This window comes from Choristoneura fumiferana, chromosome Z, assembly GCF_025370935.1.
Source record: "Choristoneura fumiferana chromosome Z, NRCan_CFum_1, whole genome shotgun sequence".
In the NCBI taxonomy this organism is placed as follows: Eukaryota; Metazoa; Arthropoda; class Insecta; order Lepidoptera; family Tortricidae; genus Choristoneura; species Choristoneura fumiferana.
In genome coordinates, this window is record NC_133472.1 from 39,699,028 (window position 1) to 39,717,610 (window position 18,583).

Genomic DNA, 18,583 nt, shown 5'->3' on the forward strand with positions numbered 1-18,583 from the left:
AAGTGATGCTGCATTAAGTGATTTAGCTTCCCACATTTAAGTTTTTTTAAAGACTAATAAAAAAAATTAAATTTTGCATCATAAGTTTTACTTTAAATTAAAAAAATTTGTTGCGCCGAAAAATTAAATGATTCTTAGTGTTATGTCATTAATTATTTTATACCAAAGATGTCTTTAGCCACTTTCGGTGTAGAGACTGATTTTATAGAAAATTGATAGAATGAAGATAAAGTAGTACTGAATTGGAAAACAAGTGACGTAAATCACAGTTCACTATGGTCATTCAAATTAAAGAACGTCGATATGGTGAAGAAACAAATTCGACTAAAGTATGATTGTGAAATTAAAATAATATGATTAAATAGTCGTTTCTCCAATTGTTACCGTCCAGATCGCAGAACTAAAAAGAAAACGCAAAAGAGCGTAGAAGATAATGAGACCATCGCAATCATTCGCATTGATCAATTGAGCTTTTGTAAATTTATTTTGGTAGAACCGAATAGGTAGGAAACAATCTCTAAATAACTAGTAGTGATCACGAAGGTTGTGGCATGAAAGGATGAGGAAGGATGTAATCACTAACTACTTTCCTAATTAAATGCAAGGAAAACATACCATTTGCTATAATGTTATATTTAATCTGTCTGAGCTTACTTCTATTGTTTTTAAATAAAAACGACAAGTAACCCAAAAAATAAATAAAAATCCAAGCCGTTTTGAACTTTTATTGCTTTTTTTGTTTCTATAACATAAATAGCGTTTATTTTTAATTATTACAAGTTACAGTTACAAACGTACAGTATGCATTGCACCATTAATAAATAATAATATAAAATAATTCATTTATTTTTAAACTACTGCACCGCGAGTGCGTAATGTTTTAGCGCAGGTGTCCTTACATTAGAAAAATAGTGAAAAAAAGCTTAATATTGAAATTTGGTTCCTTTATTTGGTATTATTTAGCAAAATTTAAAAATGGGGGACGCGCGGTCAACGTTTGGCTGATGTACTGAGACACGTTAGGGCGAGCACATGCGCGGAGCGCGCGTCCCGGCGGCAGGCAAGAGATGGCGTTGATGCGACACGCGCCAGCGCCATCTCTTGTTCTTACGAGACATCACTTAACGAACGACTAGGCTTAACCCGACCGGAGCGCTGTGCGCGAGCGCTTCACTCTGAGCTGAGGGCGCGGGATTCCTGGACCAGGTAGACCTGGGAGCCGGGAACGGTGGAGGTGGTGACGAAGGTGCGGTGCTTGGCGCGGATGAGAGTGAGGTTGCTCTCGGCGACGTCGGCGCGGTCTTCGGCTGCCTCCAGCTCGCGCTGGAATCGTCGTACCCGCGTCACGGACTGCTGGGACATGCCCTCCTGCAAATGGTTTTAAAAAATAATTTTCATGGGCACAGTTAGACTTTATTATAGTTATTCAGTTTATGACTCTACTAGAATTTTAGGAAATGGCATCATTTGAATAGATAACTTGTACCTAATGGATCTTTCATTGGATTCTTGGGTCTAGTAGGGCTTCATAGAATGACATCTATTAAAAAAAAATCAACGGCTTAAAATCCTGCTAAATAAATAGCGATCAGATAAACAAAGGTGTAGGTACTATGAGTTCCTAAACCTTGAGTTCTCACTAATTTATTTTAGTTCCAAAAACGTAAATAAGACAAAGGTCCATAAAGAACATCCATGATTCAAGAATTCGGTGTCCGGAAAGGATAGCTGCCGAAAAGATGTCTTTCACATTGGAACCATTTCCAATGCCTGTAAGTTTCACGAGCATTTTGGCTCTTGATTCATTCTATAATACACATATTAAGGCAACCTTTTACTAAAAGATACAATTGAACTAAAAGCTATTCTAAATATAACATTACTATAAATACAATTGGCCCAAGTCTCGTCCCTGCGGAAGAGTGCCCGTAAGGCTGGCTGCATTTCCGCGCTAGATTGTGATCCCAATACGTTGGGCGAGCAATGCTTGGAACTGATAATTGATTTTGCGTACCTGTTCCGTCAACTGCCTCTTGTAGATGTTGACCTTCTGGGTGGTCTTTTCCAAAGAGTCCTGTAGCAGTTGGATGTTCTTCTGGTCCTCTTCGCACTGAATGATGACCTCCTTAAGCTGGCGTTCCTTCTTACGCAGGATCTTGATGGTCTCTGCGTGCCTCCTCTTCTCCTCATCAATCTCCAGCTCCATATCCTTCATGCGAGCTTCCAGTTTGCTGATGATGCGCTTGCCACCCACGATGGCGTTGGCTTCAACTTCCTCCAGGCGGACAGACATGTTCTGGAAATCATGAAGAGTAGCTAGTTAAAGATGATTAAGCATGAGATTTTTATTCTTGGATTTCAGCGGTTATATCCCTAATATTCTTTTTACATGGACCAGTGCAAAATTTAAAGCTATCTTTTCTGATTTTATTTTAATCTCTGAAATTAATAATTCTTACAACACACGAGACTAGAAAAAATGCAGGCAAGAGACTTACCCCTGCTTCACCATCCATTAATCAAATTTTTTTCACGGATAAATGTGATGCCGTCTCTGCGTATTTTGTTCGAATAGACGGAGACGGCATCAAATTTATCCGTCAAATAAAATTAATCAATGGGTGGTGAAACATCCCCTTAGTGTAATTCTAAATTAGCCTTATAACTATCTGAATAATATCTTTTGTATCCAAATTGACAAAGCCAATTGAAGATCGTGAGTTAAACTTGATATTAAATAGGTATTTATTTATAAACCAGAGCCGCGCTGCTGTAGCGCAGATTTCGTTCATAGGTATGTATGATTTAGGTTACACTCCTATTACTTTAATAGTACACATTAAACAACAACAATGTAAACATTAAACATAACTTTAAGGTAGGTATTAGCGGAACAAGTCACTGGCTCCTTGCATTCATTGGTACGGATTTTGAGGGAATATTGCTCATAACTGCCGTAGGCGTTTGCGACTTTACCTTGACTTCGATTTCGAGTGACTTCTTGACGGCCTCGATCTTGACGATCCTCTCCTGCTCCTCGTGCAGGATCTCCACGGTGTGCTTCAGCTCAGTCTAGAAAGAGAGGAAAATATATTCAAAGACTCTGTTTCAGTAAATTTGTCTCCGAATACAGGAACCGTTAATCAGAGAACAAAGATACGTTGTTGTTTCCATGCTTATTTTTTAAAACAAGGATCGAGATCGATGGAAAATAATACTGGCGCTGGGAATCGAACAGATCATTGCGCATTTTTACATGAAACGACGAGTTTACCAAATACACAAGTAAGTACCCTATTAATTATTGCAGACCCTATTTTAGCAATTAATGTATGGTTCAACTGTGTATGCAATTAATGTGGAATTCAACACGCTGTCTCAGGAATTATTGCTAGAATTAAAACCATATCGCAGCAATGAGGGTTACTGTGACAAGCTATTTAGTTGGCTCTAGTATCGTGAGGTTCGTTTGACACTTTGACATTTGCATCTCGTTTATGATTGGTCAATAATTAAATGAGCCAATCGCCAGCAAGGACGTTACAGGTCCAACATCAATACCAACGCCATCTAGCGATATTTCACCTAAGCGATCTTCGCGATTTAAGACGTGAGTTATCCGGGTCATTATATTTAATATGAGTGAATCTCACGGTAGTTTCATGTTCAAGATATTTCACCTGTCAAGAAACTCTCATTAATAAGATTAAAAAAATTGCCTTTTTTACGTTCTCATCCGAGTATCGCACACTGAAGCTACCAAACAATGGCTAAGCGACAGTCTTTTTCAACCTCAACATTGGGGTAATCATCGATAGTATCGACGGAGCCATACTTTCAAGAATTGAACTGAATTGAGATTAAAGAAAAGCCATCATTTATTCATACATAATGGTAGTTAAGAACGAAGATCTCACTCACCTGGACGCGCTGGTATCTCTCATCGGCGACACGCAGTTCGCGGGTGATCTCGTCGTAATCAGAGGCGACGGCGGCCAGTTCCTGCTCGATCTTGGCCTTGCTGCTGGACAGGTTTACGTTGATGACGGTGAGCTCGTTGATGCGGGTCGTGGCTTCCTCGTAGGATTGCTCGACGCTGCGCTTAGCGCGGAGGGCCTGAGGGATACAGATGAAATGTGAAATACAGAATCAACCTCGAGAGACAAAGTTGCGGAGTAGGATAGTCGACATCGATGCCCTTGCATATGGCTTAGATAATGCATCAGTAGGCACTCCTGTCGCTGCAATAGTTTCTGGCCAAACTTTGTTGATGGCCTTCAAGCCGTAACGCCGAACGAAACGAGTGAAGATAAGTCCCAAGGGCTAATAGTGAAGTAGATTTAGAAGTATGTCGTATTTAACGTTTTTTTTAATAAAAGTTTATGAAAAGGACAATGTATTTTTTGGTATTTAATGATAATAGTAAAGGCTAATGTGTTTTCCCATTTTACTCGACTGTCCGAACGAGGGTATTTTATTACTTACCTGTTCGTAGTTGCCGCGGATCTCCTCAACCTCTCCGGTGAGGGACTGTATCCTGCGCTGCGCGACGCCGTACTGGTCGAGCGTCACCTGCAACTGCCTCTGGACCTCATCGTAGTGGGTCTGGATCTCAGTCAACTGTGGAAGAAGGCAGAGCGTCAGTATTTTCCAAAAAAACTCGTTATTTTGGGAAGGAATGTTGTCAATGAATAATACCACCATTCAGTGTGCTACGAAGCGTTGTACAGTCACCTGCATTACCTAATATCTTTCACAGCTGAGCATGCGAAAATATCTGACAATACACCTATGGCCCTTGAAATAGAGTCGTATGAGTATTTATGCACGCTTTGCTGTGTCAGATATTTGGTGCTGGTGACTGGATCTTGTATAGCAATAGGAATCTGTGACGTTACTCTGCTATCTCAATCAATTATTTATTTATTTATTTCAAAAGAAAATAAACATCGAATTTAATAACAAAACTAGTTCTGGTTTTCAGGACTAAAAATCGTTTATCTTGATCTTGTTCTTAAAGATTTTTGAGAGATCAGCAGCGTTATCTATTGCTAACTGCTACTTAATTCCAGACTGCCGCACTGCCGTGTGAAAGGTGGACAACACTGAGAAAGCCCCGAAGTCATGAAGGTTTGCTACCTCAACTGACGACGAATTTGTCAGAGGATAGCAAATTAGAAGAGTTTTTTTCTTTGTTACAGCTTAAGAATAATACCCATGGTGTCACTATGTCGGATTGACAAGCCGTAAAAACTTTGATAAGACCAGATTTAGCATCGGTACCATCATTAGTTCTCATAACTAAAAACTCTGCTCAATATTTATTGTGGAGGTAATGAGGATGATGACTAAAAAAGGAAAGTGAATTTTGATCCTCTTACCTGCAGCGACTGTTTCTTGATGGTCTTCTGCAGATCGATGTTGGTCTTGTTGGCGACATCCAGGCTGAGCTCCAGCTCAGTGATCTGGATCTGCAGCTTCTTCTTGATGCGAGTGACCTCGGTCTTCAACTTCGTCTCGGCCTCGACAACGCGAGCGTTCAGCTGTTCAATTTCAATGCTGGTCTGCTTGCTGGAAATAAAAAGAATAATACTTTTAGTCTGTGCCAAATGAAACATCAGAGGAAGTAGTTTATACACAGTCGCAATTTTATCCTACAATTCTACTAGTAACTGAAATACATAAAAATGTAAACACTCCATCATGCAAATTTAATTTACTTCTGAGAGACCTTTGTTCTGTGGTGGGTCGTCTATAGTTTGAGACGATGATGATGATGATGATAACAATGCTTGATTAATGAAATGCCACAATGATAAGGTTTTGTAATGGCCTACAAGTCAAATTGGTTCAATGCACATCCACAATCACGGAAACTCAAGTAAATTTAATTCTATTGCTCTTTTAGAAGGCATAAAAAACTCAGCAAAGTATGTAGATTAACAAAAAAAAAAGGAAATTTAATTGTACCTATATGAGATAGTTCTGTGTTTAAGGCTTTTAAATTTGTCTAATTACATCTAAATGTATAGTTTACAGTTACACAGTAAACAAGTGTTCCGTATGCATGAATAAATATTGTGTCCATGAAGTAATACTAAAATAAATCACCTCGTGTCAATCATGATACTCGTATTCAAGTGCTCAAACTGCTTTAACGTTTCCTTTAATTCACCCAACGGTCGCAGATACGAATCGTCTATAATAGGCATCTCCTCTTTGATCCTCACAACGCAAGTCCTGGGAGACATCTCGCGGTAAGTCCTTACCGTCTCCTCACACTCAGTGACTCGCTTCTGAGAACTACTAGCAGCATGACTCTCGGACATAATGTTTCTAGAAACTCTAGCAAGACTACGATCAATTTGGTCCTTTCGCGCCTGAGTATCCATTTTTCTAACATGCGCTTGATCCACATTCCTCCTACTCTCGTCTAGTAGAGTTTGAGCAATGGCCTTTGCAGATTTACCACGATACATCATCGCTTTGCCTTTCAATTCAGCACCAACATTAACTTGTTTCTCGTAAAGCTCGAGCTCTTTCTCGATTTCATCCATCCTCTTCTTCTGACGTTCCGCCTTAATCTTTTCTCTGTTCACTTTTATCTTTCTCGCTTTCACATTAACACTTTCAGCACCGACGTGTTTTGTCACGTTCATTGCTGCAGCTGCTGCTACCATCGTGACTGGCGCACGTTTCCGTACTTCAAATTTGTTGAGATCGCGTTTAGCTTGTTCTGAAATATCATGCGTGATTCGGGATAAGTCATCCTGAGAGTACGCGTTGACAGGTTTGTCGAATCGGTACTTTTCTAAACCTCTCTCGTTGTTCCACGGCAAGTGAGGAGGCTTAGCAGTGGAGCCATGCTCCTTAGCAGATATATAATCTATCATGGGCTGGTAGAAGTTGATCCCGTAGCCGTAATTGTCTTCGTAGACGGCGGTGGGTGGACGGTTCCATTTGTAAGTAGGCACTTTGACCGGTGGCATTATTGACCGATCGCGAGATTAACGTTTCGATTGAATTATCGGCAAGCGAGCGTCGCCAGAGGCCGAGGTCGATTAATTAGGTCCGCTATAAACGCGACCACGTCTTTTGTACATTTTAACTAGTAACAGTGTGCCAAAATTCTAATATGAACACCTAAATTAGTCACCAATGGGACAGCAAGTTAAATATAAATGGTATCCGTGCCAATAATTGAAGATAAATTCAGGTGTGACGCTTTTGGAGTTGCTCCGGAAACATGCCACTCATATGTTGTTCCAGTCAAATCTGATTGCATTATGGATGTATGTTTCTTGGAACGGAGTATTGTGTAAATTCGTGTATTGTATTGCTCCAATTTGAGTGTAATTTATTATATATTGGCGGTGATCCAGTCATATGTGTGTCATGGATTATTGTTGAGGTTTGTCAGCCGCGTGTTAGGGTGACAGGCGTCACTCACTGCGAGGGGGAGGGGAGAGTGCTGAGAGACGAAACACTTAGTTCCGAGTTGGCTCTTGAGGGGCGGAGTGGCTTGTCTTGTGTATTCCGTGTAAACATCATGCACCAAGTCGTGCATGAAGGGTGTGTATTTACTTTGATTATCTACAAGTTTTTCAAGATGTTCATCTTTATAGACTGGCCCATCATGTTTTACTCAAACGATATCTTACCATGCTGTCCCTCATACGTCATAACTAACTTTTATCACCATCCCTTTCTGTCCAGCACTTACCGGATGGACTCGATCTCCTCGTCCTTCTCTTGCAGACGGCGTTCAGCTTCATGGCGGAACTGGCCAAATTCGGAGGCCAGCCTTTGGGCACGCTGCTCCTCAGCTTTGCGGCCCTGATGAAAAACAAAAGATGATTATGGGTAAGGACCTTGACTATTTCTATGAATGATGACGCTTGAGCTTTGATTTTAGAATATATTTTAGGTAGATTCTATTTTATGATGCCCGTACTAGGCACTAGGCTCGGGACTCTAGAGCTGGCGGTTATCTCGCGCAAAGAGTTGGGTTAGCCATTCACAGGGGTAATGCGGCCTGCGTTTTGGGGTCGATGCCAGTGACGTCTCTCAACGACGTGTTTACCTTGTAAATACGAGTAGGAGGGTTGATTGTTAGTAAAATAAAATTGTAAGGTAACGAAGGTCCGTGCAAGGTTGCAGTTTAACCTCCTTTTCATTCTAACACTATCTTCTAGGGCATGGGCTTTATTTATTTTTTGCGAATGCTAAAAGCTTTCGATGAAACAAGATTGTATTCGTATTTAATGGACTTAATGTCATCAGTAATTACTGGGTCAGTTATATCTGTATGTGAAGTTGTAATTTTCTGATTCTTGCTTTGCGAACTTTTTTATAAGTCAGTGATAATGTGGAATATGAAATTAATGTGCCGTCTAACTAAGAACCGAAAATAATTACTTTTTTACCTTCGTTATTTCATAACGCAGACGAAATTCATGCCAATTGCAGAAGATGGCCATGACACTATGCACTATTGAATTAAAGCTTAGAAGTGAAATTATGAGTACCATGATTGATACTAGTTGCGGAAATTTGGACAAAAAGTAAATTTGGAAAAAAATGAAATATTCAACCAGTTAATACGCGGGTACAACACAATAGTAAAAATCGGCGATATAGCGGCTAAGTGCGAGTCGGAATCGCGCACTGAGAGTGCCATACACCTCTCAATAAGCCGTCCGAATGGCAGTTCCGTGTTAAGCGTTTGACAGCCAATTTAAGTTTGTTGTAATAGAAAAAAGAAGGAATTAAAAAAAACTGATTTAAGAGGTTGGTACAATCGCCAAAATTTAAGGTTTGTAAGTCAATTAGAAGATGGAAAAACGGTAGAAATTTTTGTAAGAAAACTGAGTTTGGTTGCTTCTCATTCTCCTGTTTTCGCATATTTTATCTACTCAATGAGTTCTGTACAATGATACTCCTTTCGCTGGGGTGAGGTCAAACATTTTTGCTTGCTTCCTCCTTTAGCTGTATGGGAGCCACCCGTAAAAACATTTAAAAGTATATTTAGACCATAGTACCGATGCTTATGCTGTGAAAATTTTAATACTGGAGCTTTGATCGAAACTTAACGGTTTGGCTGTAAAACGCTGTAACAGACGGACGGACATGAGAGCGATAACAACAGGCGCGAACCAAAGGGGGGGGGGGGTCACGGGGGACATGACCCCCCAAAATCGTACACGTGAATTTGAAAAACCTTCTAAAAATTTACAAAATAAAAAAGCAATCTTTTGCCTGCTTTGCCACGGTGTAGGTATTATTTTTAGTGACCCCCCTCCAAAATTTCAGGCTGCGACTGCGCCTGACAACAATAGGGCTTCGTTTATGTACGAAACCCTAATAAAAACTATAGTATTTTTTTTTTATGAACATACAATATTGTCAGGTAATATTATACCAATCAATACTAGCTGCTTTGTATATACTAAAGAGTATAAAAATATTCTAATAAAAGAACAAGATAGGAAATCTGGCAGCGTTAAATGATTTAGCAATTTGTTGCTGAGCGGCTGCCAAAATATAATAGCTAACGTGGAAGGTCTGTAGCCTATCTCACTCTCTGGCCCATAAACTATCTCTATGCCAAAAATTACGTTGATCCGTCGCTCCCTTACGGCGTGAAAGACGGACAAACATACACACAAACACACACACTCTCGCATTTATAATATTATAGTATGGATAGTCGATTAAAGTTCCGTGTACATTTTTACTAAGGATTGACGTCACGGGCTCGTGAATCTTGACGCGCTTCATTTTTGTCATTTTTAGCAAAATAGACAAAATAAGAAATAAATGTCGAATATTTTCTGATTATCTAACTGACGGACTTTTTTTATCTAAGAATCTTCACATCTCTCTGAATCTCCAAAAGAATACCCAATTTTCTTCAAATCTAATCCTTATATTCATCGAATCACATGACGTCCCCTGGCAAGTTCGTATGTGACACTCAGCGCTATTGCGGTCAGCATTTGCCACACTTAAATATCAAAAAGAATCTTGAAAAAAAGCGGCAGTGGCTCCCTGCGAGGGGGTTCTACCGACTGTCACGTACAAACTTGTCAAAGTATAGATGGGTACTTACAGCTTCAGCCTCCTTGTAGGCGGCGGTGAGTTCCTCACGCTCGTTCTCGAGACGGCGCAGCTCGATTTCGAGCTCGTGGAGACGGCGAGTCAACTCGGTCAGGTTACCGCGGGCGTCGTGCAAGTCATCTGTGGGGGGATGGATCTTATCAGCATCTCGTCTAACCCCCTTTCTTATGGACAATTACTATGGCTCTCATAAGTATTTCGTCTAACCCCCCTTTTTAATGGAAACTTGCTAAGAATCTCATAGACATAACCTCTAACCCTCGAGCGTTTCAACCACCTCGTTTGCGTGGTCTCATTTTTTATGAACGGGCCGTAAAATTTTATTGTCTTTTCGATTATTTTTTAGACGTTCCTCTACTAGATAAACTTACTGAAAACTGTAACAGAATCTTCCACCATGTCATCAAAAAAATGCCCACGAAAATCATACGGAAAAATATTTGGTACTTCAATATTATTTTGTCTTTATTTGTTATTTTGAAATATATCTTTGTCAGACACAGACCCAACCCAACCACTTGTTGATTTTTTAATATTTTTATGACTCTTAAAATTAATTAATTTTGAATAATACCTAATTAAGACTTGGGTTTCAGAGGACAGTATAAACTTTAGATCATTTGCGTTTCTGTTTTCGGAACAGTGATATTACCTAACAAGTGTATAATATTTGACACTAAGTTAAGTACTCTCTAGTAAAGTAAGAATGTTATTGAGTGTTTTGTTGCAGTGAAAGAAATTTGTAATCCGGATTACACACGTGAAAGTGAGTTTGAGAAAGAATGCCAAGTGTAAGATTGTAGTGGATTAACTTAGGTAGGTAGTATTGTTGGGTAAAAGGGGTTTCTGTTCGATATCAGTTCTTACCAACGCTTTCACAGTAGCCTGGAAGAAAGTAAGTCTCATAGAAAGAACCTCAGGATCTGTTATTACTACTGTGATAAGTTCTAGATATTTTATGTAAATGCTGTCTATGATGTCATCTATGTTTGTTCGAACAAAATAAACAGAGGCGGAATTAATGATATCGCTCAAGAAACTTATCTAAAATAATAGAACGTCAAAGCGTTAGACAATACGGTCTGGTTTCTGACAGTCGTTGTTATCCTCACCGTTCAGTTTCTTGTTCTCGCGGGCTAGCCCGTCCTTCTGCTCGCGCGTCTTGTCCAGCTCATGAGACACACGCTGCAGTTCCGTCTGCTTGTTGCGCAGATCGCGCTGAGACACTTCATAGAGCTGCACCGTCTCCTCCAGGCGTGACTTGATCTCAATGTTGACGCGTTCCAGCTGCTCAGTGCGCTTTTGCAGCTCCCGAGCAGTTCCGTTCGCCTTCTCGAGGTCGATGATGAGGATTTCCACCTGAGAGGAAGGTACAGTGAACAGTGAAACTTGGTCAACTTGGATCAGGTTAGTGAGCAATCAGCAGCAAGGACTCATGCTGAGGTTCCGACATTTTTGCACAGGATTAGCTCTGTGTTTGTGGGACATAAAAAACTTTACACTGCTTCTGTGTCTGGAATCAGTGGGTACTAGCTTCTTAAAAGTATCTTGGCAATAGAAGACTCAAGCTCGCAGGAGCTCTGTAGCTGATGAAGACTGACTCACATTTGTGCGTCAAGGTCAAAAATATGTACGCAACAACATTTGTGTAGGTAGTGCCACCAGAGTTGAGGCCACGCACACAAAACATGTCATGTAATGACAGCGGGATTTTGACATTCACTCATTCATTTCATTCGTTCTCCTTTTATGCAATCAGTTCTTCATATAGCTGTGTGTGTAATCATTCACTTCATCTCTCGTGGCACTACCTATAGCCCCAGTAAACGGGTTTGAGTTTATAATTTTGAAATTTTTCGTCGTAGAAATAAAATCACAAAGTAACTGCGTCTGGAATTATACCCCTGTTCTGTCTAATTACGATATTTCAGACCAGTTTTCGATGTCCATTTTGGTACTACCTAGCACTTGAACTGTTTCCATACAAGCAGTGAAACAGTAAACAGATCTTTGAAACGACTTGCTAATAATTTATTTTTATGTACCTCAGACTGCAGACGAGACTTCTGCTTCTCGATGTTGTTGATCTTAACAATGAGGGTCTCGATCTGCTCCTCCTGTTCCTGGATGCGGATGGAGTATTTGCGGCGGATCTCTTCGATCTCCTCAGCGCGGGCGGAAGCCTCGGACTCATATTTAGACCTCCAGTGCTGCATCTCGCCGTTGACCTTGACGATCTGCCGTTCCAGGTCCAGACGAGCTTCGGATTCTTCCTCGAATTGAACGCGGACGGATTCCAGGTCGATCTCAACCTGGATGGAGAAGATTGTTGATATAGCTGGACGGTGACTCTTTTAGAAAATAAATTGCTCAGTAGTAATTTATTTGGACAACGGCAATAGCTTTGGATTTTAAAGATCAACATTATTTTCATGTGACATATGATCAATTGTATTAATAACTGGGTATTACGAGGAAATAGAAGGTAGTTTTTACCAAAAAAAAAAGCTTGACGTTACGAGTAAAACTGTTATAGACTATGCTGTTCATATTCTGCCTTTTGGCATCCGCATAACTTAGCTAGCACCTATTCTGAATATTGAAGGAACATATATCAGACCTGGTGAAGGCTCGCCTCCAGCAGAGAACGCCTCCTGTCTTCATCCTCCAGGCGGCGACGAGAGTCCTCGAGCTGGCTCACCAGCTGGCTCTTCAGGTACACGACGTTTTCGATGTTCACCTAAAAAAATATAATGTAAAAACAGTGTTTTTCGCCGTTGGTAATTTTTGTTAACTGACCATATTTGAATCGATTAGAAGGCTAAAACAAGACTTCAATTGACTTGTAATATAACATTATAGATAACACAGTTTTATGTTTCACGCTGCAGAAATGTCTCCTAAATGGCATAGTGTTGGAAGGCAGAGTCCAAGTTCGAATTTCGTAAGGTAAAGTCGACTTTTGAATATTTCAGTGGGGTATTGAAATATATTTTTGGAATTTTTATTGAAAGTAGTTTTTAAGGAATATCGTGACAATAAAGCTCAGTTCGACTATCTAAGAAGAAAAGTAGAACCTACATAGAACAGCTGCATGGAACCGATAAAGCTTGTAGGAGTAATTTAGCTAGATGGTCATTAATTTGTACTAAGAATTTTAAATTAGCTCTGGTCTATCATCTATAATATCTGCTAAGGAGTGAAATTCACTTCTAACGTATGTTTTTCCGGAGCAGTACAATTCAGGGCTATTCAAGGCTAGAGTGAATAGACTGTTGCTGAAATAATAAATTACATCTTCGGCCTCATCTGCCCCTACCATCAGGTGAGATAAAGGTCAATCGCCGGTCAGTTTTAAATTAAAAAAAAATGTTATACACACCTTCAGGTCCTGGACTTCTTTGATGAGCTCAACATTCTCCTGCGACAAACGCTGCTTGTGCGACGTGATGTCTACAATAGTGCGGTTCAGCTCTTCAATCTTGATGTGGAGCTCGCTAATGGTAATTTCCAGCCTCTCACATGTCTTCGAGATTGTGACTTTCTCCTTGCTGATGTTCTCCACTTGGGCCAAAAGCTCGTAGACCTCGGCCTGGAACTTGGACTTCTCTTTCTCACTCCTGCGGACAAGGATATAAAACGTCGTGTATTCCTAAAACTATATTTTCTAACAACTTTAAGGCATTATCAGGAATATCATCAAGATTTCTTCGTGGATGAGTAAGTGTTAATGGAAGGATGACATTGTTTGTGATATCAGTCAACCTTCGATTACCACGGACAGTCGGGTTTGAACGTTTGTACTAAAATTTATAGTTTGAAAAGTCCTAAGGTTCAAAAATTTCAGCCCGATTACATAGAATGTCTTGTTGGGCAGAGATTTTTGAACTTGATTTCTGCGACTGTCTGTGTCCGATTGTTGGTATACTTGGTGTCTTTATTTTGTTAAAAGGTAGTAAGGATGATGTTTGAATGTAAAAAGTCGCGCAGCTCGCAATTCGCACAGCATAACTTAGACTAAGTATAGTGGTAAATAAAACCATGCTGTTAACAATGGTCAGTACCTACGAGTATATGGATGATGATTATGATCGGAAACATTTGACTTTTAAGCGCAGACTAAATGCATCAAGCTAGCAGCACTTACTGCAAATTTATCATCAAAGTAAGCTAATTTGCTAGAAGCATAATGCATTCAGTTCATTTTAGGACACAGGAATTTGCATGTGTTTCTTGATACTTTAGAATATTGTTAGCGTCAATTGGTGTGTTGGACAGGAATCAAATTTTTTGATTTGAATGCAAGGCCATTGGCTGCTTCGTTTTTTCTCATTATCTTGCCACTCTAACGCTATCATTGACGTAACATTGTCTTTGTTTGTGATTAAAAAACAAATGCAACCTGCGGTTCTTTCTTTATTTTGACACAAATCTTTACCTGGCTTTGCTTTTGGAAAGCTGGTCGATTTGGTCCTGGAAGTCGACGACGATCTCCTGGTGCTTCTTTTTGAGGAGATGAGCAGTCTCCTCGGACTCCAGGTGGACATCTTCCAATAGTTTGCGGAGCTTGGTCAGCTCAGTATCGCGTTTCCTGTTGATCTCGAACTGGAAATTTGAAGGCCCATGTCAAAGTACTACCCTGGACTCTTCAGGGTGAGAGTCTGCGTGCAATTATGATGCAAATCGGTTTTCAATTTTATTTTTAATAATTCCAATATTTAGAAAGAGAGAAATATAGGAATTTTAGCAACTTTAAAATAAGAGTGAGCAGTTCGACTTTGTTTTTTTAATACGTGTTGGTCGATATTTTTATTATAATGTAACAAAATTGTTTTCTGCAATCACAATGTTATTTACATTTGAATTCGGTTAATTTTTCTATTTTAAAAACAAAAACTTATGACCAAGTTATAGGAATAACCTTGAATCATATACACTGAAATCTTTATTTACTTAAGTGTAATTGTAAGGATGGTTCTGACCATTATTAAACATAGATGATATCAAGGAGAAGCTGTAAAATGCAGACGGATTAGGTTTTTTCTCAATTATTGACATGAAAACCAAAAAGCATAATAATAGCCAGTAGACTTTTAATACACCCTTTTTATTTAATTGATTTATGTATGTTTTAAACATATAATATTTTAACACATACACCAATCAAATTTGTGTAAATATACGTAAATTTTCAAAGACAGCCTATATTTAATACAAAAATAAAAACATCGCCGAGCATTTCAAATTTCGCAGATGCAAGTTAATATCGCAGTGCATGAAAAAGTTTTTCAACGAAATTGTTAGCATACTTTAAATGTAGGTATACCAACGCAGTTTCTTAAGTTTTTTTTTAATATTACACGTTTTAATCCTTCACTGGTAATGGATGTCGCTGTTTCTTGTTTGACTTTTCATACTTTCTGTATTTATTTATTTAGTTTAGTTTTTTATTCAAACATCGTAATTCATTTCAGTTAATGATAAAATCGTCCATGTAACTTTATTCATCTTCATAATGTTATTTTTGTTTTTGTTCAGAAATTATCTTCAAAGTCCCGTTTCTTATTCTTCTTGGTTTCTTGACTTTATGGTTCTTTAAGATATACTTCTTTTTCTTTTCTTTACTTCTTTTTAATTCTTCTTTCCTAGAGTACATATTTACGTCACTGTCAAACTGTGCATTATTTTGATAAACAGAATATTTACCTGACTCTCGGCTCCGCCTTCAGCTTCCTCCAGCCTTTCGGACAATTGGATGACTTGCACGCTCAAATCTGCCTTCTCCCTCTCGATCTACAGAACAGAAGAAGACACTGAAGTGGTGACCACTATTTCTGAGAGTAACTATGAAATTTAGAAGCTACACATATTTAAAGTAAAAGATATAGGTACAGAAGCGAATTGAGAGTAGCAAATAAAATTAGCGGCTTGAGATGTTAATGAAGTTATTTTCAAAATTGATGAAAATATTTAAATTATGTTAGATAAGGTAAAACCGAAAAAGTGGAAAATGTCAAAAATGTAGAATAATCACTTTAAAAACATCGCTTAATATTATATAATAGCGCGCATAATACGGCCTTCAATAAGGGCCTGTTACAGCGCAGGTACCGCTGAGTAAGACGGATATTTTCGCCAGGTCTATTCTTACATTTCAATATTGTAGCATTCTCGAGGCATCATTTGGCCCAGTTTCAAAACTGTCTCGAGCGAAGAGTAGAGATTTGTGAGAATGCTTTCGCTACGTCTATATTTATCCTCGGTTCGGCAGCGCAGAGTTACGCGAGCGGTTCCGACTGCAGCATACCGAAATAGCCTCGCAAACTGATCCGGTGACGCGGTATGACGACGGCGCAACACCGGCCACTTTGAAAAACTTCTAAGTCAAAGCACTTCAGATAACACTTTTCACACTTCAAGTTCTAATTAAGTTAAAAAAGCACACAATCCGTTAGTAGACGTTAGGTGGGCGGGGCGCCGGCTACCGGGCAAACCAGGGCGGCGTATTAATAGCGGCGACCCGCCCACGCGCGCGCGCCCGCTTTGGTTCGCGGATCACGTTTCGACCGCTCTTACCCTCTGACGCAGCTCCCTTTCGGATTCCAGATCATCATGGAGGAGACGGATCTTGTCCTGAAAAATAGAACATTATAGTATCCGCGGGCACTGTCACAGCACTGCACTGGTCGTTGCATCGGCTGTACCTCCAGCCTGGAGAGAGCACTCAGGTCGGCGCTATACTCGATGTTGACGTCGGTGGTGCCCCCACCGCTGCTGCGGTAGGTGTACTTGGAGGTCTTCGCCACGGCGGACATTGTCGCTGGTCGGGATCGGTCGGCACTCGGCAGTCGGCGCTACGTTACCGGTCGGGCACCGTTCGACTAGTGAGAGCGGGCGGCAGCCGCGCGGCGCGAGCGCGCCTCCCCCCTGCTCCAGGCGGCCGGCCGGCTGGAGCGCGCGGATCGTGTTACCACCCCCGCGCGCCCCCCCCTCTCGGCCTTTTATAGACACGCCCGCCTTCCCGTCCGCAGTTCTCTTCTATTTGTTTTGACCAAAAAGTTTTTGGCGAAACCCTTTTCAGCCCAGTTTCGAGGCGTGCAGCTTCAGAGGAATCGCTTTCTCCGGCTGAAAGTGAATCCCTCTGGCCAGTTGTAGCACATAGATCATTTGGAAAGCAAAACAACATTAAGAGTCGTCGGTTGTGCAAGGTCGCGGCTGAGCCTGCGCCAGCCTGCCAGTAAACAATCCAGCTCCCAGCCGCGGCTCTGGCACCCTCTAAATGCCACCAACCTTCAGAACTTAGCATTGAACTTAGAACTTTATTTGTTCTCCCTGATATGTTTACAAACATCAATCGAGTCTAAAATAGACGGATGATCATAATCTGGATTTATGGCATGATTAGAATGGAGCCTTTAGAGACGATTAAATTTTCAGCTCCGATTCTTTCGAGAAGGAATTTGTTATGAATCATCATAGAATCAGAGATGTCTTACCTATAGCATGCCGGTATCTTTGAGGCACCAACAAATTTGGGGCCCGTTTGGAACATAAAAAGAGTGAACGACATCAACAACAAAAACCATTTCTTTTTTAAACCCCCGACGCAAAAAGAGGGGTGTTATAAGCTTGACCGCTATGTGTGTCTGTCTGTGGCACCGTAGCTCTTAAACGGGTGGACCGATTTGAATGCAGTTTTTCTATTTGAAATCAGGTCTTCTAAGAACCATCTTAGACATGTTTGAAATGACAAAGTCGGGGGTTTTCTAACTTTTTATTGGTTAGGTTAGGTTATTGTTTTAAGTGTTTTGTGTGTTTTGTGCGTGTGACCCGTACTTTAAGGGAAACGAAAAAGAAAAGCTTAGGGTTTAAGGCAACAGATATAATAAAATGTATGTAGTCTCAAGTGGGTACCTGCAAATTTAACGGCGTTCCTTACTAAAAATAAGTTTTTCACTTCTCATGCCCGTAAAGTTCGTGTTCATGCTGGATCTAAGCGACATAAAATGATGTTTTATGCTTTAGTGCATAAAGTAAAATCTTCGTCTAAGACCAAGGCAATCAGGTGTTAAACAGCCACAAACAAAAAAGTTTACTTAATTTTACTTAATAATTTTTAATTTATATATAACTCAAAATCAATCAAATAAATCAATAAAACTAAATATATATATATTTGCATTGCATGAAAAAAAAGTACCAGTAAGTGAACAATTGTTCCCACTGTTGTTATTTCATCTCCCCGCAATCGAAGTGTAAATTAGAGTGTAAAACTTGAGCAATAAACCCATTTTCCCCTAGACCGTACCGGCTCGGGTGGCTATATGAACGTCTCGGGTAAAATGGCTCGTTTTATGCTCTTGCTGTAAAATCTACAAGTGTAGGTACATAACTAAGCACCTAGTTAAATACAAGTCGTTGCTCCAGATTTCCTTGTACTTTGAAGCACTTCTGTGCTATGATA

General features: G+C 40.1%; 2 protein-coding genes across 2 annotated transcripts; both read right to left on the bottom strand.

Annotated features, from left to right (window-relative positions):
* Positions 1-711: 711 nt before the first annotated feature.
* Positions 712-17,050, bottom strand: LOC141436808 (paramyosin, long form-like). The gene is made up of 16 exons (XM_074099873.1): positions 16,824-17,050; positions 16,696-16,752; positions 15,826-15,912; positions 14,558-14,724; positions 13,502-13,739; positions 12,740-12,859; positions 12,165-12,431; positions 11,232-11,478; positions 10,112-10,239; positions 7,724-7,836; positions 5,382-5,571; positions 4,486-4,620; positions 3,922-4,116; positions 2,977-3,072; positions 2,015-2,296; positions 712-1,368 (listed from the first exon to the last, which is right to left on the bottom strand). The coding sequence occupies exons 1-16, from the start codon at positions 16,932-16,934 to the stop codon at positions 1,171-1,173; spliced, it is 2,631 nt and encodes an 876-aa protein (XP_073955974.1). The 5' UTR covers positions 16,935-17,050; the 3' UTR covers positions 712-1,170.
* LOC141436815 (paramyosin, short form-like) lies at positions 5,605-7,708 on the bottom strand. The gene has a single exon (XM_074099886.1). It carries the CDS (start codon positions 6,987-6,989, stop codon positions 6,108-6,110), a length of 882 nt encoding a protein of 293 aa, XP_073955987.1. The 5' UTR covers positions 6,990-7,708; the 3' UTR covers positions 5,605-6,107.
* Positions 17,051-18,583: the final 1,533 nt, after the last annotated feature.

Coding starts and splice junctions, on each gene's coding strand:
- LOC141436808 (XM_074099873.1), bottom strand. CDS start 16,934: ATGTCCGCCGTGGCGAAGACCTCCAAGTACACCTACCGCAGCAGCGGT. Junction 12,860..13,501: donor AAGAAGTCCAGGACCTGAAG/GTGTGTATAACA, acceptor ATATTTTTTTAG/GTGAACATCGAAAACGTCGT. Junction 4,117..4,485: donor TCCGCGGCAACTACGAACAG/GTAAGTAATAAA, acceptor TGTATCCCTCAG/GCCCTCCGCGCTAAGCGCAG.
- LOC141436815 (XM_074099886.1), bottom strand. CDS start 6,989: ATGCCACCGGTCAAAGTGCCTACTTACAAATGGAACCGTCCACCCACC.